The sequence below is a fragment of the Panthera pardus genome, unplaced genomic scaffold (genome assembly GCF_024362965.1).
Source record: "Panthera pardus isolate Hobbes unplaced genomic scaffold, ASM2436296v1 HiC_scaffold_2, whole genome shotgun sequence".
NCBI lineage: Eukaryota > Metazoa > Chordata > Mammalia > Carnivora > Felidae > Panthera > Panthera pardus.
Window position 1 is genome coordinate 85620209 of NW_026526765.1, and position 27728 is coordinate 85647936.

At 39.5% G+C, this 27728-nt stretch overlaps 1 protein-coding gene across 8 annotated transcripts in view; it reads right to left on the bottom strand.

The window, feature by feature from the left end:
- Positions 1 to 27728, bottom strand: part of ADGRV1 (adhesion G protein-coupled receptor V1) — a 590892-nt gene that overhangs the window by 80022 nt on the left and 483142 nt on the right. For all 8 annotated transcript variants that reach the window (XM_053907199.1, XM_053907200.1, XM_053907201.1 and 5 more), the window contains one exon: positions 16783 to 16940. In XM_053907199.1, the coding sequence (XP_053763174.1) occupies positions 16783 to 16940 (158 nt within the window). The remainder of the gene's footprint in view (positions 1 to 16782; positions 16941 to 27728) is intronic.

Below are 27728 nucleotides of genomic sequence, written 5' to 3' on the forward strand. Positions count from 1 at the left end.
GTCAGACTACTTGAAGGCCATTTACCAGTTGTGTGACCTTGGTAAGTCACTTCACTGCTCTGGGACACAAGTTCCTCATCAGTAAAGTGACAATCATATTAGTATCTGCCAAATAACATCTTGTGTATCTAGGGAGAATTAAATGGTTGAAATGCATAACACTTTGAACAGCGTTATGTACATTTTGGCTATTGCTTGTTATTCAAGAAATATGTTTTAGCAAGCATCAAAAATATATTAGATAAAATGTGACAGATAAGAGGATGAATTACATATGCATATTCCTTCAAATAGCACACACACACCCACACACCCACACACCCACACACACACACCCTACACTAAAAGGTAGAGGATAAGTATTAGAAGAGAGAGACCGAGTTACAAAAAAACCCAGGGAAGGCAGCAGTTAACTCCCACTGATAGTATTGAGAAGGGGAAGGAATTTCAGGTGGGCCTTGAAGATGAGCTCTATTTCAGCACGTAAGTGTTGAGATTAACGTACTGGGAACAGCCAAAAGAGAGACGAAAGAGGCAAGTGCATAAATTAGTGTAAATTAGTCTTTCCGGTTGGAATTAAAGGTCAAAGAAGGTGCTTAATGAGGAGAATGTTTGTAGCACTACATGGTGAAGGCATCTTGAGGGCTAGGTTAGCAATACAGAATTATTTTATAGGAAATGAAAGCCATTTAAAATTTCTGAGAAAGAGGTGTGGCCTTATCAAAACAAAGCTTAATCTCAAAGGAAAGTAAATAGATTGGCGGAGAGACTGCTGCAGGCAAGGACACCGGTTAGGCAACTACTGCTGTGGTCAAAGGGGGAGATAATGAAGGCCTGAGGCAAGGGAACGGCAGAGGAGAGGCCACCACAAAGGAGAGGACACAAAAATGTTACCGAAATAGAATCTAGTCATACCCCCAAATCACAAACCAATGACAAACTTCAAAATTATGCAGATATTAGGACTTTCCTGAAGATTCTAATTCAGTATGTCTGCAGGGAGACTCATTAAAGCATAATTTTTGAAAATCTGACTTTTTTTTTAAACTAGGCTCTGCACCCAACGTGGGGCTTGAACTCATAACCCTGGGCTCAACAGTAGCAGGCTCTACCGACTAAGCCCGCCAGGTGTCCCTCTGAAAGTCTAATTTTTTTTAACTTATTTTTTTAAAATGTTTATTTATTTTTGAGAGAGAGAGAGAGAGAGACAGCATGTGAGGGGGTAAGGGCAGACAGAGAGGGAGACACAGAATCCAAAGCAGAGTCCAGGCTATGAGCTGTCAGCACAGAGCTCGACGCAGGGCTCAAACTCACAAGCTGTGAGATCGTGACCCGAGCCGAAGTTGGTCGCTTATCTGACTGAGCCACCCAGGCACCCCTCTGAAAGTCTAATTTTGATAATTGGTCATATTTGACACCTATTGACCTAAAAGTCTATGACTGTGGAGTTAAAAGAAATTATACAGGCTTCAGTTAGGAAAATAAGAAAAGGATTAAAAGGAAGAAGAAAAGGAAGAAGAAAGAATAACATAGAGATCATAGCAGTTGGGGAAGGCAGAAAAACAAAGCTGATGACAATTTTTGTACTTCCTGAGGACAAGATATTATTCTCAGAGAGAAGACAGGGAAGAAGTTGGGAAGAGAAGTTGGGCTCAAGCTGACAGATTTGAAAATTACCACTATGATAATGAAAAAGGCAAAAGCAATCCCTAGAAACCATTTATACTCCATAGTTGTGAATCTCAAGAAGAATGACGCATGGCCTGGGATTTCGCAGGAAAAAAAGAAGAGAGTATCATAAAAACCAAGGGAGATGAACTATATTCAGTTAAGTTGTGGTTATCAGTACTGATTTATGTGGAAGAGTGTAAGGATAAGGACAAGAGGAGAGAGGTCAGTAGACCTGGTATCCAAAGTTATATAGGTGATGAATGAAAGAGAATAAGCAATGTACTCTCAAGACTTAGCAGTGAACAGAAGGTGAGGAGTACAGGCAGTAGTATTCTTCAAGAAACTGGTTGGTGAAGGAGAGAGTCAGGGAAGTAATGTGATAAGGCATTGTGGGTAACCTCTTTTATTTATTTATTTATTTATTTATTTATTTATTTATTTATTTAAGAGACAGAACTGAGGGGAGGGGTAGAGAGAATCCCAAGCAGGTTCCATGCTGCCAGCACACAGCCTGATGTGGGGCTTGAACTCACAAACTGTGACATCATTACCTGATCCCAAACCAAGAGTTAGATGCTTCATAACAGACTGGGCCACCCAGACACCCCTAAGCTCTTTTAAGTCAGTGAAAAGTGATGCATGTTTTTAGACGGAGAGGAGAGACCCAGAGGAGAGGGAGATACTTAAGAGGTAAGGCGATTGTGGAAAATTTAATGAAGCAAGTTCTAAGAAAAGGAAAAACAGATAAAGGACACAATCCAGAAGGTTAGCTTTGGTGAAAATGAGTTACCTAAAATGGGAGGAAAGTGGCAAAGAAGGGAGGCAACAAAGATAAATGATCAGATAAAAATAAGGACAGGTTAGTGAGACAGCATCACGCTCTGTTCATACCTTGCAGAGAGTGAGAGTAGAAGATATTAAGCACAAAACTTAGGGGCAGTGAAATCTGTTTCAAAGATTACTTAAAGATCAATGAAAGATAATCCAAATGATTTTTGAGATGCAGAGGTGGCTCAGTTAAGGTTACTTACAATAAACTCGTTTCCACTGCAGAGTAGCACTAATTGGTTAATAACAAGGAGACAAGTGTGTGGCATAGACTGGACCAGTGATGGGCAAAATTGCTCAAGGAGGGAGCCAAATTGGTGAGGAAATCAAAAGTGCCAGTGAAAATATTCTTGGGACTGTCCTATCACAAGGTTGAGGGAAGGGAGGTCACAGTGAGAATGAAGAACAAGTAGGAGCAAAGAACTGGGAGAGAGAGACAGAAGTTGTGTTCAGAGGTGGAAAGGGAGATTGTGGACTAGGAAAGGAGGCTATCATGAAGGATGGCAACCACAGCACCATGAAAAGGAAAAGGAAGGCTAAGCAAAAAGCATAGATTTAAACATAGGGGGGCGCCTGGGTGGCACAGTCGGTTAAGCGTCCGACTTCAGCTCAGGTCATGATCTCTTGAGTTCAAGCCCCACATCGGGCTCTGTGCTGACAGCTCAGAGCCTGGAGCCTGTTTCGGATTCTGTGTCTCCCTCTCTCTCTGACCCTCCCCCATTCATGCTCTGTCTCTCTCTGTCTCAAAAATAAATAAATGGTAAAAAAAAAAAAAAAAAAAAAAAATTTAAACATAGGAAAATGTGTTACCCAGGGACATAGTAACCTTACATAAGAGCAAAAATATATTTGACATCCTAGTAAATTGGAAGGAGTGGCCTCTTGTAACTGGTTGTAAGGAAAGTGATCTTTTATGGTAAGGTAACTGAAAAAGTACTTGTGTGAAAGGATGAGACCGAGTTTATTACTGCTTTCTGGCCCAATGAAACCCAAACTTCTCTTTTGATATGGTAATGGGGTACTTTTCTGAAAAGAAACCACTTATAAAGATGCCATTTTCAACTTCCTGGGTTTTATAATATGCAAACTATTAAGTACAGCATTATGATCACAGACATTGTGCCAATTATACCTTCTTTTTTAAAGTTTATTTATTTTGAGAGAGAGAGAGAAAGAGAGAGAGCGTGTGGAATGTGAATGGGGGAGGAGCAAAGACAGAAGAAGCAAGAGAATCCCAAGCAGGCTCAGCACTGTCAGCGCACAGCCTAACATGGGGCTCGATCCCACAAACTGTGAGATCATGACCTGAGCCAAAATCAAGTCAAATGCTTAACCAACTGAGCCAGCCAGGCACTCCACCAACTATACATTTTAAAAGAAGTTTACAATGCAATTGAATTCCCCAGATTACCCATCCCTACTTCCTATTTCCCTAATTTTATCAGCCCTATTTTCCTTTATTTCTGGATCTCCTCTTTAATATCATACCAGTTGATTAATGTGGGATCTTGTAACCATATGCATTTTAAAGACCTATGTAGATATGGAATAATAAATTGGAACTTTTTCTAAATAATGAGAATGGCAATAAACAATACATAGAAAAAGCTGCAAATCAAGAATGGAATTTACAGTTAAGAATTTGGGATTTGGCCGACTAGAGAGACTCAGGTGTATTACAGGATCACCACGTTAACACTGACTGAGGTGGCTCATAGAGCAGGTCAATGGGGAATATAATGTTCTCGATGCCATAAATAATCCAAGATCAAACAGCCTTGAAAACTGATTTTTATATTCTCTAGTAGAGTTTTATATATGTTTTTGGCAACTGTCTGAATACAAATTTGAGAGAGACACATTAAAAAAAAATAAGAAATTGTATTTTCATCAGCCAACAGTTAAATGGAAGACTTCAGTCATCCATTAAAAAAAAAAAAAAAGAATGTGCTGTTAGATCAAAGCAATAAACATGAATAACTGTTTTATGTAGCTTTCAAAGGAGAAGAAAGAAATGCGTCATTGGTAATTTTTCCAGGATAAATAAAGAAGGATTTGAGGAGAGGGGGAAGTCCTTTAAAAAGAGAAGTATGCCAGGAAAATTAAAATGTAACTTTTTATTTATTTGGAGAAAAACTGCCAAGGAAATATATGGGAAACTCATTTAGCCTATGTATAAAAATTATAAACAATTGGGAAAGTTTCACTGATTCTCTGGGTCAAACTGAGGCATGGCAATGCTATGGGTTTGTCAGTAAGAGATGCCAACCACACTGAAGGTCAAAGAGTATGCAATGCATCTAAGCAACAATGCCACTGTGACATTCTTAGACACTGACCATATGAATACCACACTGACCATATCTTCCAGCGATACCCAGCCTGTTCATGATGTGCATCCAGAGGGAAATTCATTTCGATGCAATTCCCTCTCTTCCTTGATCACCAAAACTGATGAACTCAGCAAGTGACCTTCCTTGGTCACCAAAACTGATGAACTCAGCAAGTGACAGTAAATTCAGTCGTGTTAAGTCCGGATTTACCAGGAATCACATCACTTTTAGGCAACAGCACTAGTGAAGTATGGCTGGAGTAAATCAAGAGTTTTTGCGGAGAAGTAGTGGAATTTTCCCTTTTTTAAAAAATATTTTGAAAGTTTATTTATTTTGAGAGAGGGAGAGAGAGCATGATTGGGGGAGGGGGAGGGACAGAGAGAGAGGGAGAGAGAATCCCAGGAAGGCTCCATGTTGTCAGTGCAGAGCCCAATGTGGGGCTCGAACTCACAAACTGTGAGACCATGATGTGAGCGAAACCGAGTCAAAAGTTTAACCCAATGAGCCACCTGGGCGCCTCTGGAATTTTCCTTTTATCCTATAGTCTAAAAATTGCTATTGGATGATTTAAATGATGTGATCAATTTTCACTTTTTAGATTGTTCAGTGCAGAACGGGGACAGATAAGAATTAAGAATATCAGTCTCAAAACAGTTGCAATTGTCTAAGTAAAAGATGATGAGGGATATAACCCAGGTACTATGGACTAAATTATGTCCCTCCAAAAGTTGTATGTTGAAGCCCTAACCCTCAATGTAATGGTATTTGGAGATGAGGACTTTGAGGGGGTAATTAAGTCATGAGGGTAGAACTTTTGTGATGGGGTTAGTGTGCTTGGGAGATGAACTAACTCTCTTTCTTCATGTGAAGACACAGCAAAAAGATGGCCATGGTAAGCCAGGCAGAGGGCTTTCATTAGGAGCAGAATTGGCCAGCACCCAGACTGTGGGACTTTTCAGCCTCTAGAACCATGAGGAATAAATTTCTCTTGGTTAAGCCACATAGTCTATGATATTTTGTTATGGCAGCCTGAGCTAATACACCAGGCATAACCATGAAGAAAAAAAAAAGGAGGCATATTTGAAAGACATTTAAAAAAACATGTAGGACAAAGGAGTTACATATCCAACTGTATTCCATATCAATTACATATTGAAAGAGTTGTTATGGTAATAAAAATACCAACATATATTGAATGCTTAATATGTTTCAGAGAGTACACTAACGACTTTATATGGGGGCACCTGGGTGGCTCAGTCAGGTGAGCGTCTGACTTTTGATTTTGGCTCAGGTCATGATCCCAGAATCACGGGATGAAGCCCTGTATCAGGCTCCACGATGAGCTAAGTATAGCGTCTATTTAAGATTCTCTCTCTCTCTCCCTCTGCTCCTCTCCTCTGCTCTCATGATCTTTCTCTCTCTCTCAAAATTAAAAAAAAAAGGGAGCAGTGTTTCTTGGAAATTAGAAATTGAAGGAACAATCTGCCAGACCAGATCACTTCAAAGTCGTTCCGGGGAATGGAGTCTAATAATTTTATGGGCTTGTGTTTTCTAGGTTTAATTTAATGTTTACATGTTTTTCTCAATGGAACATTAAAAACATTTTTTAAATATTTATTTTTGAGAGAGAGAGAGAGACAGAGACAGAACACCAGTGAGGGAAGGGAAGAGAGAGATAGAGACACAATCTGAAGCAGGCTCCGGGCTCTGAGCTGTCAGCACAGGGCCCGACACAGGGCTTGAACCCACGAACCATGAGATCATGACCTGAGCCGAAGTTAGACGCTTAACTGACTGAGCCACCCAGGTGCCCCTCAATGAAACATTTTTTAAAGTAATCTCTGCACCCAACGTGTGGCTTGAGCACAGACCCCAAGATCAAGAGTCGTATGCTCTACTCATTGAGCCAGACAGGTACCTCTCAATGAAACTTTTTTTTTTCCTAAAGATTTTATTTTTAGGTAATCTCTACATCCAATGTGGGGCTTGAATTTACAACCCTGAGATCGAGAGTTGCATTCTCCACTGACTGAGCCAGCCAGGTGCCCTACAATGAAACTTTTGATACCAAAATGGGAAGGGGTGAAATGCTAGCATTAGCAGTAACGGCATCTCTGGAGACCTTGAGAGTTCTAATCGCAACTGCACAATTTAAGAGCTTTATAACTTGGACAGTTTTCTAAGCTTCTCATTTCCTTGTCTGATTGCAAGAATAAGAATACCTGCTTCATAGGATTCTTGTAAAAATTGAGATAATATATACAAAATGCTTAGCTCAGTGTCTAGCATGGTGAGCTTTAATTGGCACTGGTGCTGAGGATGATTATGATCACCAGGGCATAATTCATACCTGCTACTTATATGTAGGTCAGCTCTTACTGTTCTTCCAACCTTATCTTATCTCTGCTCACTGCTCTCTTCCACCTAGAAAACATATGCAAATTGAACAGTTTGATACTGAAATAGCCTCAGTAGAGAACTGCCCTTATCCTCCTAGTATTCAAGGAGACTAGGTAAAGGGCAGTTCACTGAGATAAAGATATTAAGAAAACTTGACTTCTAGAAAGACCCAGCTCTGCTACAAATCATCAGTCCATTTTCTCCTTTGGTTACATGTGTAAATCAAGAGTTCAAACAGAAGTTTAAGCTCTCAACTCTATCATTTTATTTTTTTACTTTTAAATCTTTATCTATCTATCTATCTATCTATCTATCTATCTATCTATCTATCTATCTATCTATCTATCTAAGAGAGAGAGCCTGTGTGGTGAGAAAGAGGCAGAGGGGATTTTAAGCAGGCTCCACACCCAGTGGGGAGACCCATGTGGGGCTCGATCTCATGACCATGAAATCATGACCATGAGATCACGACCTGAGCTGAAATCAAGTGTCAGATGCTTAACCGACTGAGCTACCCAGGGAGCCCTTTATTTCTTACTTTTTATGCGGATATCCTTAAGCCTTAGGAAACTAACTCCTGATGTTATTGTTCTAGTTTTTTAAAAGCATTATCAAAGCCTGCAGAAAACATTCAGTGACTACACATCATCTTTCAGATTCAAAGATTTCTAATTTGAATCCTTGAAGACTGAGGTCATAGATATAAACTACACAGAGAAGGAGCATCCACAATGTTTCTTTAATCTTTTGGATTTTCCCTACCACTACTGGCAAATGTGGGAAGAATGAACTGTGCTCACAAAGCTTTTTCTAGCTCAAATGGAAGAGCTGTTTCCTGTGTAGTGAGACGCTCTGGGGTTTCCCTTAGGTCCCCAGGAACTGTTTTTTTATTTTCTTTTCAGCACTGGACCTGGGAGTAGACTGCAGACAAACAGCTTACTGCCAAGGATGTGTGAAACCTGTTATATTGGTCATTCTGGATCTTATTTAAGCACATACTGTCACTAGGTAAGACTATTTTTACTTTGCTTTAGTGGAAGCCTTAATTTTGCTTTAGGAAAAAAAATATATATATATATATATTTTTCACATTTATAAACCATGTATGTTTCTGCAAGCAATAAAATTTGAAGTGACAGTGACATACTTAGAATTCTGATGTGAGGATAATAAGGATACCAGAACCCGAGTGTTTCAGCTATTGATTCCTCCGTGATAAACCACTACAAAATCTAGTGGCTTAAAACAGTTCATTATTTCTCACAGTCCTACAATCTGGGCTGGGCAGTTTTTCTGCTCTGTGTGGTGTCTCCTCAGGCTGGAAACTACAAGAAGGCATCTTCACTTACATGTCTGGAATCAGAGCCGGGATGCCTGAAACAACTTGCCAAGCATGTCTATTCACATGGCTGCTCTGCAAGACTAGCTTGGGGTTCCTAACGCCATGGTGGTCTCAGAGTAATTGGACTTCTGGTGGCTGACTTCCAAGAGGAAGGAAGCTGAAAGTGCTAGTCTTCTTAAAGGCTAGGCCCATTATGGGACGGCCTCACTGCCATCATATTATACTAGTCCAAGCAAGTCCAAAGCCAGTCCAGATTTAAAGGGAGGGGAAAGGCTCTACTGCTTTATGTGAAGAGTAGCACATATGCAAAGGGAGGGAAATAACTGATGGCGGCCATCTCTGGAGAATACCATACACAGTGTATTGCATTTACCAGGAGCTCTTTCCTTTTCTTCTTTTTCCTTTGGATTTCATTGGGTTTCTTGAAACTCCTTTTGGAATTTTCAAAATGTCCAGAGAGAAAAGAAAATCACTCAACTTTAGGGTGTATGGGATGATACATTAATTATATCATATAGTAATAACAACCAATTATATATTAATAATAATTTATATATTAATGTAATGAATAGTATATATTAACTAATTATTATATATTGATATGATATATACTGTTATATATTATATTCATTATAACAACTTTTCAATGATTTTCATAATTGCAATGGAATCTTTATTTATTTTACTACTGTTGTTCACCCTAAGTATGAGGAAATGGAGTTTCAGAAAAAAAAAAATTGAAGCATTCATCCTCAAATATGCTCCCAAGTAGAGAAGTAGTCATTATAGTTCCAGAGATGCCACACACATCAGATTTATGCTATCCACAGGTAGCTGGATCAAGCCACCTTTATGTAACATATTGAAACATACGTGGGATTTTTATAAGAAAGGGATTTGTAACCACCTACTTCCTCTTTTTATTCAAATTAATTTTCCTTCCCTGATCCATGAATCATTCTTCACATTGGAATTGGATGATGATTCAGAAAGAACCAGTAAATTCTAATGAGCCTAAAAGGAGAGACAAGCTTATCACTGCCAGAGATCAAAACCAAACCCTAAAATTATAGGCTTTGTTTAAAACGCTGTTTCAGACATTGAAATTTAGTTCAGGGAACATACCTTTTTCCTGACTCATTCTCACTGCACACTCACCCCACTAAAGGGAGGAGGAGAGGGCCAGTGATTCTCATTAGGAGCCACTGACCTTCGAAAATTTGGTTCACAGCGGTCTGGCAGCAAAAGGGCCACAAAATGCCAAGCTGTAAGCACTGCCCCAGACCACACTCAGAAAGGGAAGGGATGGACTGTAGCCGTTTTTGGGAGACTACAGCACAAAGTGTATTGTATTCACTGGCAACTCCTTCTCTGTTCCTCTTTCCTTTAGATTTCCTTGAGTTTATCTGCACTCTGAAATAAAGGGCTATCAGGAGCAAAAAATGCACTCAGAACACAAAGTGTAAAGGGACTGATCCTTAGTAATCATAACCAAATGCAGTAGATTGACCTAAACCTGCTCCAGTTGTCCGATACATCTAATCTGCATAAGAGTGATTAGTTTGGAGAACAGTTCTATAGAATATAGAAGACTCCAGGCCTAAAAAACCGACTGCTGCCAACTCTTTAGGTAGTCAAAGAGGTCTGATGCTGGAGTTAACTTATCACATCTGTTTACCAAACCTAAAACTCTACAGTAAGTAAATAATCACAGCCATCACATTTACTTGAACACAAAACCCAGCTTGGCTGTAAGGAAACTACAAATTGACCTTTCCTTCTCATAATGCATCTTACTCATTGTTAAAAGTGATTTCAACTCTTGATTCACTACTTGAAAATACATTTCTCATGCTGCTATCTAATATATCTATAAATGCTCATCCAGTTAAAGAACGCAAGGCAAAATATACCTAAACTATAAACCATCAGATCAGAGGTGCTTCGGGAAAAAAGGCTGCTTTTGTAGATGCTTGGAATTGCAGAACCAAGCTGGATATGCTTCAGACTAATTAGAACTGCCTTCCTCCTCAGGCATTAGTGTACATGGGGTGTAAAAAGTGCAGGTTTCTCAGAGAGAAGCAGAGAAGAGCTTGTGTGCTGCTTTTAGAGCTCAGGTTTGCAGCGAGCTTAGTGGCATGTGTTTGCAAGGTGGCATCTGAACTCCTGTGTGGGGCTGGTGCTGCTCATAACAGTACCGAATATGAGGAGCGAAGAAAAGGTGCTCATTCTCCAGTTTTTCAAAAATACAGACATGGGAGCTTTCAAAATGTACTTTATATTTTGCTAATATACTAGACTTCTCAGCATTCTCTCACCTCCCCCCGCCCTGCTTTTTACAATGTGTTTACCTTATGTGTAATTGTGTTCATTTTTTTCAATTCTGAAAAAGTCTCAAGCATTATCTCTTCAAATCTTCTTTTTCTCCATTCCATATATTCTTGTCTTTTGTGAGGTGTTCTCATACCTCTTAGCTTAGTTTTCATATTTTCTCTTTTTTGCACATGACCTCGGTGAATTCCTCAATCCTACCATCAGATGCTAATTCATTCCTCTTCTCTGTTACTCATCTAGGTTTACCTCAAATGTCAAGATATTTCAATATTTCAAAGAGCATATTTTTCATTGCCAAGATTTCTGAAATTATTTCATTTTCATATTTGCCTATTTTTATATTGTTTATATCTATTTTTGTTTTTCATGTTTAAATGTTTTTAGTGGATATATGTTTCTTTATATCAGGGGTCAGCTGTTCAACTTTTTCTGTAAATGGTCAGATATTAAATATGTTAGGGTTTGTAGGCCACACGGTCTCCGTTGCAGCAACATATACTCAACTCTGCATTGTGAGAGCAGCATAGGATCTATGCAAACAAATGGGTGTGGCTCAGTTCCAAACAAAATTTACTTAAAAAACAGGTCACTGTAGCCATTTTGGAAAATTGTTTATTTATTTAAATGTTTATTTATTTTTTAAGAGAGAGAGAAAGAGAGGGCACATGCACGCATGCATACGCACATGTGTGAGTGTGGGGGGGGGGGCAGAGAGAGAGAAGCTCAAGCAGGCTCTACAGGGTCGGTGCAGAGCCTGAGGGGCTCGATCCCATGAACCATGGGATCATGACCTGAGCCAAAATCAAGAGTTGGATGCTTAAGAGACTGAGCTACCCAGGCACCTCCACTTCGGCAAATACTTTGGCAGTTCTTCAAAATGTGAAACAGAGCTGCCATATGACCCAGCAGTTCTACTTCTAGGTATATACCCATGAGGAATGAAAACCTATGTTAATATAAAAACTTGTATATGAATGTCCACAGCAGCGTTCTTAATAGCCCAAAGGTGAAAACAACCCAAATGTCCATCAACTGATGAATGGAAGATGAAAATGTGGTGTATCTATACACTGGCATATTATTTGTCAAAAAACCAAACCAAAACAAAACAACCAAAAAACTAAGCGGTGCTACATGCTATAACATATATGAACTTTGAAACCATGATGCTAATGAAGGATGCTAGACACAAAAGACCACATCTTCTATGACCCAGTTACAGGAAGTGTCCAGAACAGACACATTTCTAGAGATAGAAGGTAGGGCTCAGGGAAGTGTAGAAAGAGGAATGCCTGCTAATGGATACGGGGTTTCTTTTTGAGGTGATGAAAATGTTCTAAAATTAGATTATGGTGATAGTTACACAACTATATAAATACACTAAAGACCACTGAAATGTAAATTTAAACAGATGAACTTTTGCAGGTAAATTAGATCTCCATGAAGCTACTAGAGAATAGATGAAATGGGGAAAAGTGAGTGGCCAGCAGGGCCACAGTTTGATGATTCCTGCTCTATATTTTCAGGGATCCTAATTTACTTATCAAACTTATTTATAGTTTATTCTATATGTAAACTTCTTTTCTGGCTTAAATTCATCTTTTTGATTGCTGATTTTAAAGGCTATCTGTTGGTTTTTTTCCAATGTCTGAAACATTTATACTTCAGCTAATCTTGAGTAGAAAACATTTGTTCCTTTGCTTACTCTCTTTGTCTGTCTGTGTTTTTCTAATGATTTTATGGTTGCCTCCACTCAGCTCTCCTATCCAAGGGGAACTAGTTTTGTGTCTTGGGCCTCCAGCCCCTATAGTGACATGTGGATATGATAGCAATATAGTCTGTAAACTCTGGAAAACTGGGCCAGGTACTAGATCACATGCTTTGTCTGCCTTCTCCTTGGCCTCCCAAATTCCTGTAACCCAAAGCCCAAGCTACTGTGGCAGGTGTTTCATGCAAGTGCTACTGCTCCAGTCTACCTGCCTTGGGTGAAATATTTTAGCTCCTAATTCACTCCCCCATCAGTGGAGATACTCCCACATCCACTGGCTTGTGGACCCAGAAAACCTTGGGTCCATGGCTTCAGCCCAGTTTACTACTTTGTGTTCCTGTTCTATTTCTGACCCAAAGACATGTCCCTGTAAAAAATATTTTCTCTTGTTATATCCTGTCTGTACGTCCCAGGTGAGGGCTTCTATGGAGTAGGGCAGAGGGCAATAAATGAATTTACAGTGCCATCCTGACTGGACACTCTTCGGGTCAATGCAAAGGAATTTTAGCCAAAAGATTCAAACAGTATCAAATGCTCCTTGGTTGAGAAGGCATTTTCTTTTTCTTCTAGAAATTTTGAATTTGAATTAAGTGGAACGTATTCAAATGGAGGTGGTACAGTACATTGCAAGTAAAATATAAAAGATCATACCAGCAGTCAAAGCTGAATGCATATTTTAGGGAATCACAGAAGTCAAGAAAAAAATTACAGTCCCAGTGATAATAACTTTCAAAGGGATACCTACAATGAGATCAATGAGGTAAATCCTTTAATTTTTACTTTTGATTATATAACAGATTCCTCTTCTTTTTAATGCTATATTTAGCTTAAAGATCCATACCTAAAAGATTTTATGGTACATTTATGATTATTAATTTATTCATTTAGTCAACAAATATTAACTATGCTCCTGCTATCTACAAGCAATTTACAAGACTGTACTGATACAGATAGAGATGAATAATAAATGGTCCTTGCTCTCCAGGAATTCATCATTTATTAAGGAAATCAACCACACACACCAAAAGAAGTCACCATCTCATTCTAAGATAAGTGCTATAATGGCTATGGGGACAACGAGCTTTAAAGGCAGAGATAGGGAAATGAGCAATTCTTATTTGATGTGGTTCTGTGAAGAGGCAACTGCAAAGGCTTCGGAGAAGAGGTCACATGTTGGGAACTTTTAGAAAAAAATTTTTTTAAGTTTATTCATTTTTGAGAGAGAGAAAGAGAGAGAATGACAGAGTGTGTGGGGGAGGGGCAGAGAGAGAGGGGGAGAAAGGATCCCAAGAAGGCTCTGCAATGTCACGAACTGTGAACTATGAAATCACGAACTGTTGAGATCATGACCTGAGCGGAAGTCAGATGCTTAACCGATTATGCCACCCAGGCACCTCAAACTTAGTAGTACCTTCTTGGAAGGGAGGGTCTAGGGGAATTCACTTGTGCTTATCTAGCATACTATTTTTACTGAAATGATGGGTTTATTTTGGGCAGTTTTACGGAGCTAATGAAGATTATGGGAGGATAATAAATGTCTTCCACCTCTCTCTCATCCACATTTTCTCATATTACTTACTACACACATGAGTTTTGTCAGCTATTGATGAAGAGTGCAGAGCAGAGGTCTCCTTACATGACCAAAGATGACAGTATCAGGTAATTTTAGGAAGGAGAAAATACATGGGATGGTCAGAAGGCAGGATAAATATTAAGCAACTTGGGGATGAAAAGATGGCCTGGTGCGTGGACTATAGGAACTCCTGTATTGTAGGCTAAAGAGACTGGACTTCTCTCAGGCAACGAGAGAGAACAACAAGTGACTGTAATGCTGGAGTCAGGGAACCTACTTTACAGTTCTGAAATATACACATCTGAGAAGACGAGATAGGGAAGAAAAAGACTACAACTAGTGGCCAGTCAGGAAAATACTGTAAGAGTCCAAGTGTGAAATAATGACTATTAGACTGAATTGACATGGGAATAGGGGAATTAGAATTATAATAGTATTTTTATTTGAAAAGCTACAACAGAACAATGCTTCTATTAATATTTCATTGCACGAGAGGTTTCCCTAGTTGAGAAACAAGTATGCTGAAGCTTTTAGCATTATGTTTAATGCTTGAGGGCTATGTTTTTCAGATAATTGGAGTATTATTATCTACTGTATCCATGATGGATCATGTCCAAAAGGCAGTTAGCCATGAAAAAGAATTAACTCATTAGGTTAGGCCCTTATGTTATCACTGTTGAAAACATGCAAACACTAGCACTTTTATATCATATAGAAAACAAAACAAATCTTATCATTTGGGAAAAGAAAACAAACTTTCTGTTCTGAAGAGAATATTAATTTTACTAAAATGAATCCCAAGTTGAAAAAAAGCACAGTTTCTGGATAAATCCTATGCCCCATGAAAAAGTAGGATTTCTACATTGAATATTACTTCTTCTATTAAAAAGTTAAGATTAATCATAATGTTATATAAAATTTCAGCCCACACAATGACTGCATGCTAAATGGGAAAGGGGAGACAAGAGCTGGCTAGAAACAGCTACCCTACAAACTACCTCACAAACTAACATCAAGAAGTTCCTTCTCTTTATATCATGAGGAAATCTTTTCATGTGTTCCCTCATCCATTTCAGGAACTAGAAGTCTCTTCATACATTAGAGGGTCTCCTTTTCTCATCCTGTGACAATTTCTGTTGAGCTGATAATAATGTATTAGATACTATTCAAGGGACTTTGTATATGGTAACTTGCTTAAACTTTGGAAAGCACTTAAAATGTGAAGAATTCCTCTTACTCATTTGGCTTTAGATCTGTAAAAATTCAGAAAAGAGGAGACTTTTTCATTGGCCTAAGAGGGGTCCCCCATCCCCAGATCACAAGATTCTCTCTAATATCCCCATCACTGACACCAATTTAGAGAGAATTTTCTCTATGAAGGTGTATGGTTACTGTTCCTAGTTAAGAAAATTCCTAAGAGACTCTAATCTAACAACAACAACAACAAAAAAGAATCAGGTCATAAAAACCTGTGTTAAGTATGATTCAAAGGGAAAAAATGAGCTGCAGTGAAAGCCAACTTGCGCTGGAAAGACTTGCGCTCTTAAGTAACCAGACATGTGTAGCCAGTTACGAAGCTATCCCATCACATATGTTTTTAAACATCTGTCAGCACAATCAAAACCCCACAAGCAAAATACAGCACTCATGAGCATTAGGGAGGGCTGTCTGTGAAGAAGGCTCAGAAGCTGAAAGAAATGAATAGATTTCACAGGTTGAACACAGGCTGTTCTTGCTTGGCTTGAAGAAAGCCCGGGGAAGCAGTTCCCAAGGCTGTGAGGCATTGACTTGAACATAAGTATCTTTTTAAAAAAAATTTAAAAATGTTTATTTATTTTGAGAGAGGGAGAGAGAAAGAGAGCACAAGCAGGGGAGGAACAGAAAGAGTGGGAGAGAGAGAATCCCTAGCAGGTTCCATGTTGCCAGCACAGAGCCCAACGCGGGCGTTGATCTCACAAGCTGTGAGATCATGACCAGAGCTGAAACCAAGAGTTGGTCCCTTAACTGACTGAGCCACCCAAATGCTCCTGGAACATAAGTATCTTTTTTTAAACTTTTTTTTTTTTACATTTATACATGTATTTTTGAGACTGAGAGGGAGAGAGTACACAAGTGGGTGGGGCAGAGAGAGGAAGACACAGAATCTGGAGCAGGCTCCAGGCTCTAAGCTGTCAGCACAGAGCTTGATGTAGGGCTCAAACCCACGAACCATGAGATCATGACCTGAGCTGAAGTCGGACACTTAGCCGACAGTCACTCAGGAGCCCCTTGAACACGAGTATCTTAAGGACAAAATTGGAACCAGAGATAAAACCTATGGCACCCTAAAGAAAGAGACATGTCAGGAAGTGCCAAGAAGCAGGTGAAACTGGAGAGCCATAGCTTAACCTATGGCTTCGGTGCTAGAAGCTGAGTCTAACTTTTCTCCATTTTTTTTTTTTTTTTTTTGGTAAACATTATTCAGTGACATTTTCCCACCGTTAAAAAGTTCCCATCTCAAAAGTACAAAAAGGGAAAAGGGTTCCTTTCAAACCTGCAGCATTTGTTCTTCCTCTGAAGATGTCGTCATATGCTTTCCACTGTGGCTTCACCTGGTAGGCATGGATGAACACCACAAACACTACCACAAGGCACGTTAAAGGAACAAGAGCCCCAGTGAAGAGAGCCGCATAGATGTTTGGGATGAAACACCTGGAGGACAGAAGAGACAAGACAACTCAGACAACTTCAATAAACACGTTTCTAAATTCAGAATGGGTTACATCATCACTTTATACTAGCTCTTTGTATCTAAATGTTGGCAAAAGCAAATTTTTGATTTGCCAAATTGAAGCTTGGTTTGAGTACAGGCTACCCGATTAAATCCAGCCCACTGCTTCACAAAGTAGGTTCTGTGGAATACGCATATCCTGAGGTGCTCAGAAAACTTCAACAAAGGTTATGGCAAAATAAATTTGAGAAACTCACATTCACTTTTCTAGCTCTGTCTTATTGGCCTATGGAGACCAAGGTCTTATTGAGGACCTCATAAAAGAAGGCATTGTTTTTTTGGTTTTGTTTTTAAAAAATTTTAAATGTTTTTATTTATTTTTGAGAGACATGGTGCAAGTGGGGGAAGGGCAGAGAAAGAGGGAGACACAGTATCCAAAACAGTCTCCAGGCTCTGAGCTGTCAGCACAGAGCCCAACGCGGGGCTTGGACTCACAGGCTGCAAGATCATGACCTGAGCTGAATGAAGTCGGTGGCCCAATCAACTGAGCCACCCACGCACCCCAAGGAGGCATTATTTAAATTTTTTTTTTATACGTTTATTTATTTTTGAGACAGAGAGAGACACAGCATGAACAGGGGAGGAGCAGAGAGAGAGGGAGACACAGAATCTGAAACAGGCTCCAGGCTCCGAGCTGTCAGCACAGAGCCCGACGCGGGGCTCGAACCCACGGACCGTGAGATCATGACCTGAGCCGAAGTCGGACGCCCAACCGACCAAGCCACCCAGGCGCCCCAAGGAGGCATTATTTAAACACAAGTTTGGGGCGCCTGGGTGGCTCAGTCGGTTAAGTGTCTGACTTCAACTCAGGTCACGATCTCGCAGTCTGTGAGTTCGAGCCCTGCAGTCTGTGAGTTCGAGCCCTGCGTCGGGCTCTGGGCTGATGGCTCGGAGCCTGGAGCCTGCTTTCGATTCTGTGTTTCCCTCTCTCTCTGCCTCTCCCCCATTCATGCTCTGTCTCAAAAATAAATAAACGTTAAAAAAAAAATAAATAAACGCAAGTTTGAGGATTCCTAGGGTTCATTCTGTCATTTCTACAATCTTGTTTTTTGAGTGAATGACAGTTTTGTCATTTCTAAGTTATACATACCTCCAAGAGCCATTAATTGTCTTGAAAATGATGACAACTTTCCACTTAGAAGTTCTACTACACAATTGAATTTATGATTCTGGAGTTTACTTAGATCAATGAGGTCCAAGGTAAGCTTTCACTAATTTTGTAACATTGAAATTCCATGGGAAATGGTTTCTGAGATGTACCTGGAAATTTTTTTTAAGTGTAATTATTATTATTATTATTATTTTTTTTTTTAATGTTTATTTATTTTTGAGACAGAGAGAGAGCATGAACAGCAGAGGGTCAGAGAGAGACAGAGACACAGAATCGGAAGCAGGCTCTAGGCTCCAAGCTGTCAGCACAGAGCTCGACGTGGGGCTCGAACTCACAGACCGTGAGATCATGACCCGAGCCAAAGTCGGACGCTTAACCGACTGAGCCACCCAGGCGCCCCTAAGTGTAATTATTTTGAGAGAGACAGAGCAAGTGGGGGAGGGGCAGAGAGAGAGGGGGACAGAGGATCCAAAGCAGGCTCCGCACTGACAGCAGAAGTCAGATACTCAACCAATTCAGCCACTCAGGCACCGCTTTAACTGGAAATTTTTACTCATTGGTCATAAAATCCTCTTGCTCTTTACATCAAATCTTTCACAAAAAAGTGTCAAAATGGAGGACTGCTAAAAATATGTTCTCAATATCTAAAACTGTGCTTTTGAGGTATTATGAAGAACATACCTCTTACAACATAATACTGGGGCTTCTGGGTGGCTTAGTTGGTTGAGTGTCCCACTTCGGCTCAGGTCGTTATCTCCCAATTTGTGGGTTTGAGCCCTGCATTGGGCTCACTGCTGTTAGTGAAAGCCCATTTCAGATCTTCTGTCCCCCTCTCTCTCTGCCCCTCCCCTGCTTGTGCTCTCTCTCTCAAAAATAAATAAACCTTTAAAAAATAAAAAAAATAATACTATAATACTTTCAATTATAAGAAATCTTAATAGTATGGAGTGTCTCATTTCAAATATCTTTTTCCGACTTCTCCATTTTTAATACATAATACCTACAAACCTAGATTACATACAGCCAAAAATAATGGATTCTCAAGAAAACTCAAAACTCTGAGAAAAACATAAACTTAGTCAGAAGGACACCTCAAAATCTAAAGTATAGGAAATTAGGAGAAACAGCCATTCTTGCAACTGGGAAAAATAGTGCCTCCATTTTATATTTAAAAAGAGATACATTATTAAAGACCTTACTCAGGTATTATTTCTAATTAACATGATCTGGTAAATGTATTCCTTAAGTAAACAAGACACATTTCAAGAGATATTTCAATACACATTCTGCATCTGCAAAGAGATGTCAGAATGATGAATATCCTGGCTTTTAGAATTTAATTTGGACACGCAAAGCCTGAATCATTCCCTGCACACTCATCTTTATGCCACAAGACCTGTGTCTTCCAGGTAAAAGGCGTATGATTGAATAAAACAGGCAAACACCAATGGCTTTGATCTTGAATATATTTCTGCACTAAAAATAGTAGTCATGTTGGCTACTCATTTTACATACATTGGCTTTAAACAATTGTTTTCATCTGAATTATGGATTCACTGCCAGAGACCAGCCTAAAGTTGTTTAGACAAATACAGATACTGACAAAGGAACTCATACAGACTTCACAGCTTTCGCTCTACCTTGAAAAATGTCATCATAATTCAACTTCAGTCTGTAAAATGGGGTTACTGAAGCTACTGTGAGCTGCTCGAGCAGTAATAAACATTTTGCACCAAGTGCTATAGCATAGGTTTGACTCTTCAACATCTGCATTTCCCAGCGGCTGACCACATTTGGTTGTCACATCTCTACTTGAAGGGCCTTCTGAAAAACTCGCCTTTCCTTTAGAAGACAACCTTTGAAACCAGAACCCCAAAGAATGGCACACTATCCTGGTTAAAAGAGGCAGAGTGGACCCCTACGAAGTTATAAGAAACTAGGCAAGTCTGCAGTGGCTCTTGGGAAGAGAAGGGAATTCTCTATGCACCACAGCTCTTAAAAATCTCCTTTGCAATTCTCCCTGCTTGTATGATGCCTTGGCCAAGCTGGCCTGTTCTTTCAGAAAAGGGGGCAGGAAAATTAGCCAATGCTGAAGTGACCCAATTGCTCCATATTCTTCAGAGGCACACAAATCATGGCCTCTCATGAGTGCTGGGCTGCTGAGAGCGCCCTAAGTTTGTCTTCCGCATGGGCAAAATGGGGCCAGATCATTGATGAGGAGGGCTTTGGCTCCACAGCATGCCTAGTCCTGTCGCAGCACTTCCTGCCTTCTTGGCTACTTCAGCACTGCTGGACTGCACGGCCCTGCCTGTGCCCACTTCTGTGTAGCTGTGACTCCATGTCGGTCTTTCCCCAACAATCTGCCTTATGCACATATCACCTTTCTTTGGGTCTAGGGAACCAGACAACTCTTCTATAACGCTATCAAATGAGACACTTGCAAAGGAGATAGGGCTAAAAAGGTAAGCCACTAGTGCAGACAGCAGTCAGGGACTCCACACTTCTGTGACCCTGTCCACGGAAGTAGGTGGAACGAGCTATGTCATTCCACATTTTCAAATTACTTTTAGTGAAAGAATACCTTCTTTAAAATTCTCATTTACCTTTTCTCATTACCTTTAATGCTAATAGGTACTACTCTAATTTTCTAATCAGTACTATCATAAAGGGATTTCTAGTGCTATAGAATAAAGCTTCTGACATATAATGCAAAGTGCCTAAGATGGGGGCAGCTGGGTGGCTCAGTCAGTTAAGCATCCGACTTCAGCTCAGGTCATGATCTCGCAATTCGTGGGTTCGAGCCCTGCATTGGGCTCTGTGCAGACAACTCAGAGCCTGGAGCCTATTTCAGATTCTCTGTCTTCCTTTCTCTCTCTGCCCCTCCCCTGCTTTCTCTCTCTCTCTCTCTCTCTCAAGAATAAACATTGAAAAAAAAAACTGTTTAAAAAAAAAGTGCCTAAGATAAATGAAGTATATTCTGCCCTTAAAACAACAGCAACAACAAATGAACCTCACCTACCCAAATTTCTTTCAGTCCAATCGATTAAGAGATACAGTATATCCAGGTAGTTTGAGGATTACACCACATGAGAGTGATGTGCAGAGTTAGGAAACAGTGAATACCATGTTAGAAATAGTTTCTGAAAGGAGGCTGGGAACAAATTCTCGGGAAAACTGAATGTAACGTAAGTAATGAGACTGAGAGCCAGGCACACACGAGAGCTGTGGAAGCAGCTGATTAGTGCCCTGGCAGCTAGTGCTTCAAGAGCAGACCTGGCAGTCACCAGAAAATGAGACAAAGGCCATGTGGATCTGCTGTCTTTAAAACGGTAAGGAAAATGTGTTCCTTGTAATTACTGCCTCACCCTGCTTCAAAGTATTCTGGCAACCCTTCTCTCTTTTGGTGTGGAATACTCTTCTGGATTCTTGCAATCACATGACTCACTTTGGCTGTTCATTCCCTTTTAAACTTCCATGGGTAAATTTCCTTTCTTATTATAACCCACAGACAATCTAATTGACTTCAAAATCTAGTCAGCGCTTCACCCTTTATTGTATTTTCAGCCAGATGAAACAAGCAGATGCTATTTCATTATCTTCAGTTTTTCCCTTCTGCTCTGCTCTTAGAACATTCACGATGCTTTATGTCACTATCTCATTTAGGAAGATTATTACCTCCCCTAGATAGCACTTTGTACCTCTTGAAGTGTTTTCACTTGCATTGCCCAAGTTGATGTAAAAAAAAAAAAAAAAAAAAATATATATATATGTGTATATATACATATATATGTTTATATTTGTATATATATGTTTATATTTATATATATGTTTATATATGTATATATATTTTGCATACACACACACACACACACACACACACACACACATATGGCCTGGGGTATTTCAGTTTCTTTTTTCCTGTATGAAATCAGGAAGGAACTCAGAAACAAAGGAGTCCAGGAGAGATGTAAGCTCCAAGTAAAACTGCTAAAAATACTGGGAGGGACGCTGGGAACTTCTTGTATGTGAGGCTGTGATTTGAGTTCATTTAAATTGTATTTTAAAGAACAAGTTGACCTTGGTATACTGGAGGACATCAAGAAATCCAGGGAGCTGCTATCTGGGTTACATCTGGGTCACATAGGTAATGAAAAAAGAACTAGGTAATGGAAGAATAATATCGCTGATACTTGAACAATGCAGGCATTAGAGGCACTGACCCCCTGTTCCAGTCAAAAATCCATGTATCTATTGACTCCCCCAAAACTTACCTACTGATAGCCTACTGCTGACTGGAAGCCTTACTGATAGCATAAACAGCAACTGACACACATTTCGTATGTTGTATGTATTTTATATTGTACTGTTTGAATAAAGTAAGCTCTTAGAGAAAAGAACACCATAAGGAAGAGAAAATAAAAAGGAAGAGAAAATACATTTACAGTATATACTGTGTTTATTTTAAAAAGTGGCATATGAGGGGACCCGTGCATTTCAAACTGTGTTGTTCAAGGGTCAACTCTAAATGTTTGTTTCTAAGGTCTTCTTTGTAAGTACTTCTTCTCAGTAAGATGCTGCTAACACTTATGATTCAGAGGCTCATGTGCCAACCTCCCACAAGGTAAGTCTCCTGAAGACTTCTTTAACAGTTGCAACTATATCAACAGCTACATTTGTTGCTCTGACCAACTTTTTCTTCATGGAAGCTCATGGTGATACTCTACTTTATGTGGGGATAAAGAAGATGGTCTGTCAGTTTTATTCTAGAAATTGATTGAATGTATGATGAATGAAAAACTGTTCATTTATTGCAAGCTGGTTTCTATTTTGTGTGAATATATCTGTTTATTGGCCTTAGTTGAAGAATACAGATGTTGTTCATTATGTGGATGCTTATCATTTATAAATAAGATCTAAGCCAATACTCGTGATTTCAATATTCCTTTCACTGCATATCCCATTTACTTTCTTTCCAAAGATGATATTATTATTTAACACATTTTTTATTCACTTGTGAATTTATGTATATATGCATGTAAATTTGTGTATACGTATTTTCTGTCCCATCCAACATGACAAGAGAGGTATAGAGAAACACTTCAAGCACATTAATTTTTTGACATCAGAGTGAAGGGAAAAATAACAGTTTGGGTTTAACCAGCTGCAATGTAGGAAAACATGTTTCTTTTTCTTTCTATCTTTCTATGGTAGTGCCTAGAGCAGTTTTGTACCAAGGGAAATCTACTGAATTCTTAAAATGCATGTTCCTTGAAGTTTAAACTTTAAACAAGAACAATATTAAGATTAAACTGCAGATAAGTCCTACAAAGTGAAATCGCACATTAGGGTAATATACGGACTTGGAGAGGAAAGGGAGGGACAAAGTATTCTCCTAGAGTGAATCAGCTGGATAATAAAAACTATCTTAAATATTACTGCTATTATTCTTAATTCCACCATCATTACTCATAAAACAGGAGTGATCATTTATTAAGTGACGACATTTATTATATGCATTATCACACATAAACATCCCAATAACTCCACTAAACTCACTGTATGTATAGAAAAATGACTTCTAAATTAGAGAAGGTCAAATTGCTAGCAGCATAAACAGGCTCATTTACCTTAACTGCTACCCCTACAATTCTAAAATCATTTCCACAATTCCAGTAAAAATATATTAGAGTTAGTGGTAAACACACCAGTGTTCTCCTTGAGGACAGGAACTGTAATATTCTCCTTATATTTCTCCTTAAGAAATGTTTATTGCATAATCAGATCCTAAAGAAATGTTTATTGATGTAACTGATTTTTAGCACTTTTTTTTGCCCTCTGTTAGATTAACATTTATTTTAAATTCAGTAAATATTTATTTTTTTTCAATATATGAAATTTATTGTTAAAATGGTTTCCATACAACACCCAGTGCTCATCCCAAAAGGTGCCCTCCTCAATACCCATCACCCACCCTCCCCTCCCTCCCACCCCCCATCAACCCTCAGTTTGTTCTTAGTTTTTAACAGTCTCTTATGCTTTGGCTCTCTCCCACTCTAACCTCTTTTTTTTTTTCCTTCCCCGCCCCCATGGGTTTCTGCTAAGTTTCTCAGGATCCACATAAGAGTGAACACATATGGTATCTGTCTTTCTCTGTATGGCTTATTTCACTTAGCATCACACTCTCCAGTTCCATCCACGTTGCTACAAAGGGCCATATTTCGTTCTTTCTCATTGCCACGTAGTACTCCATTGTGTATATAAACCATAATTTCTTTATCCATTCATCAGTTGATGGACATTTAGGCTCTTTCCACAATTTGGCTATTGTTGAGAGTGCTGCTATAAACATTGGGGTCCAAGTGTCCCTATGCATCAGTACTCCTGTATCCCTTGGGTAAATTCCTAGCAGTAGCACTTTTTTTAAAAAAAACACTCACTTAAAAAAAAAAAAAAGTAGACATAGAAAACCCCGCATTTCATGTGTGCCTAGTTTAATGACCCAAGCAACATTTGAATTACGTCACATACGAGGCACACTGCTGAACATGGAAGAGCATACAAAGACACCTGGACATGGTGCTTCCTATACAGAAGACTGCACTTATAGTAAGGGCGCAGCACTTCACAATCTAGCCTTCTACTGCAAGTATCTTTCTTTTAACAGCATGGGCAGCAGCATGACCCAGGAGCTTGTTAAAAATGCAGAGTCTCAAACCCGATGACAGCTCCCAAGGAAACTGCATTTTAACAAGATCCCCAGGTGTTTCACGTGCACATTGAAAGTTAGAGAAGCACTCCTGTAGCACACTAGTGGAACATAAAGTAGCTGAATGTAATTAACAATTTAACTAATCTTTACATCTCTTTGGCAGCCAAGCCAAGGGCCTATGTAATCCCAAGGAGAATCATTCTCAGAGATTTCGTAGTACAGGGTGGTCACAGTAGCCTGAAGAGCCAAACAGAAAGAAAAGTGGCAGGAAGTAAAAAAAGAGAAACAGAGATCTGTCACATGTAGAAGCCTGGGATTAGCAACCTCAGCTTTCTGACTGTAGAAGAGCAGAGAGCTAGCAAATAACATGAGAATGGACACAACACATTTGCAGACTGGTAGTGTGAAATGAGATGGGAGTGCTAGAGCTGAGGTGGGTGTGGAGGGGAGGTTAGATATTTAGTCCTGCTGCATCTGAAAAACCCATGAAGGAATAAAGTTTGTGAGTGTAAGTGCAATAGACAGGCTCTGCAACTGCCCACATTGCTCAAGCCTTCCTGAAAAGGTGAGCCCATGTGCCATGTACCTCTATCCCCACACCCCAGCCACAGATGACTAGCTTTGGGATGGATACCTGATCCAAAGATAGTCATTTCTCTGGCTTGCCCTTGACTTATAACTTGGTGCCTCTGCTCTAAAAGTTGAACTGAGCCAATCAACTTTCTGCTCTTAAGAATCTGACATGGCAGGGAGGCACCTAGATGGCTCAGTCGGTTAAGCAACTGATTCCTGATTTCAGCTCAGGTCACGATCTTATGGTTCATGGGTTCAAGCCCCAAATCAGGCTCTGCGCTGGCAGCATGGAGCCTGCTTGAGATTCTCTTTCTCCCTCTCTCTGCCCCTCCCCCAATGCACATGCGTGCAAGTGTTCTCTCTCTCTCTCTCTCTCAAAATAAATAAATACTTGAAAAAACAAAAAGAATTTGACATGGATAGGTGCCAGATAGTGGTGGACACTAGAGTCAATGTACATTCAGGGCAAACATCCACACTGGAGTAAATATACAATGAATATACAGAAAAAATGGACAAAGGGAGGAGAGAAGGAAGGAGTGAATGAGCATTGAGATACTCACAAGAAGATGTGGGAGACTCTGTGGTCCCTAAAAAATGAAAAGTGTGGTTTTGGTTTTCAGCACTCTAATTCCAGGTTCTCTGAGGTCCAACTATATCTCATTGTCTACTTCTGAATGTCCATGAGAATGCCCGAGACTGTCTATAACTCTGCTCCCTTTACTCCAAGTAGCTTTAGTAGGTTTTACATGCAACTATAATGGCCACAGTTAAAACACAGCTGGTGAGTGAGTGCTAGAGAAAGAGGGAGTGAACACACACTGTTGTTTGAAACAACACTGCTCCTGAAGATGGAGTAGGAGATCACTGTCATGTCTACTAGTTTTAGAGCTCAGTCTACACCACGGTGAGTGTTGCTATCTAACTCAATTCCTTGACAACTGCCTTCTAAGAAGTCCAAGGACCAAACTATAAGAATCAGTCTCACTTTCAGTGTGTAAACTGTATCTACTTAAAAAAAGATTGAGCAAAGAAAAACATGCACATACTACAGCAATATTGTTTCATGTACTTCAAACAGAGCAGATATTTAATTCATCAAATAATAAGCTGCCTAAAATCTTGAAGGTCAGATATATAAACCAAAAGATAGCTTTGTATCGTATATAATTAGCTCTTGCTGAAAGAGACAGTTGCCCACATCCCTAGCTCATTAAAAAGGTAAAATATATTTTTTACACATAAATTCCAAAGATGAACATTGGACTCAAAGTATTAACAAAGACTAGAGATAGTTGAAAAAAAATTCTGAAAATCATGATTTCCAAAATGACCTTTTTTCTTTTTCCAAGAAACTGAAGTCCAAACAGTCTACTCTCTGAACAACGATAATGCTGCAATCACCCTATTGGACAGTGCTTGGGAACTTTGCTCCAGGTAGGTTCCAGTGAATCAAGCCCCTTCAGAATTTAATGAGAATAAGGTCAGGCTGACTTGTTATTTTTTACATGTACTAATGCTCTATGTTCTCATAAAACAAAATTGTGTGGTACTAGAAAATGTCATTGTCCTACAGCATTCAAGGTATCCTGCCCTTACCTATTACTCACCCAGTCTCTGCATGGATGGCTAAATCAATTCTGACTAATCATATCACCTTCTTGTATCAGAAGATGGTAAAATGATACGTTTTCCTAAGTTTATAAAAGTAAGACTTACAGAGATGACCATGGGAATACAAGATTAATGCCCAAAAAATATCTGTCTTTTTGTATCCCCCAACCCTCATTTTACTTCATGATTGCACCTGTGGACAGAGATCCTTGTAGTATAACCTTTAGCAAGAAAGCAGCTTCAGGTACAGCTAATCCCGTATCACACAGACAGGAGGCAGTACTTTCCATCTTAGGTTAATATTGCAAATGTAGTTTTCTTGTGCTTTAAATCTGAGATTTCAAAAAGCTCAAAGCATTTAGGAATAGCTTAGAGGATACTGGGTGTGTGTGTCATGTTATCACAAATATTACTTCCTTTTCCTGATGAAGACTTTGTAGAATTTGAGGTGTTCTTTCCCCAAATACTCTTACAATACCCTCATATATGTTTCATTGGAGTCTATGAAAAATATGAGAAAGGTAGAAATGTGATGATATAGATTTTTTTAAACTTTTTAATGTTTATTTCTGAGAGACACACACACAGAGCATGAACAGGGAGGGGCAGAGAGAGAGAGAGAGGGAGACACAGAATCCAGAGCAGGCTCCAGGCTCTGAGCTGTTAGCACAGAGCCCAACACCAGGCTCCAACCCATGAACC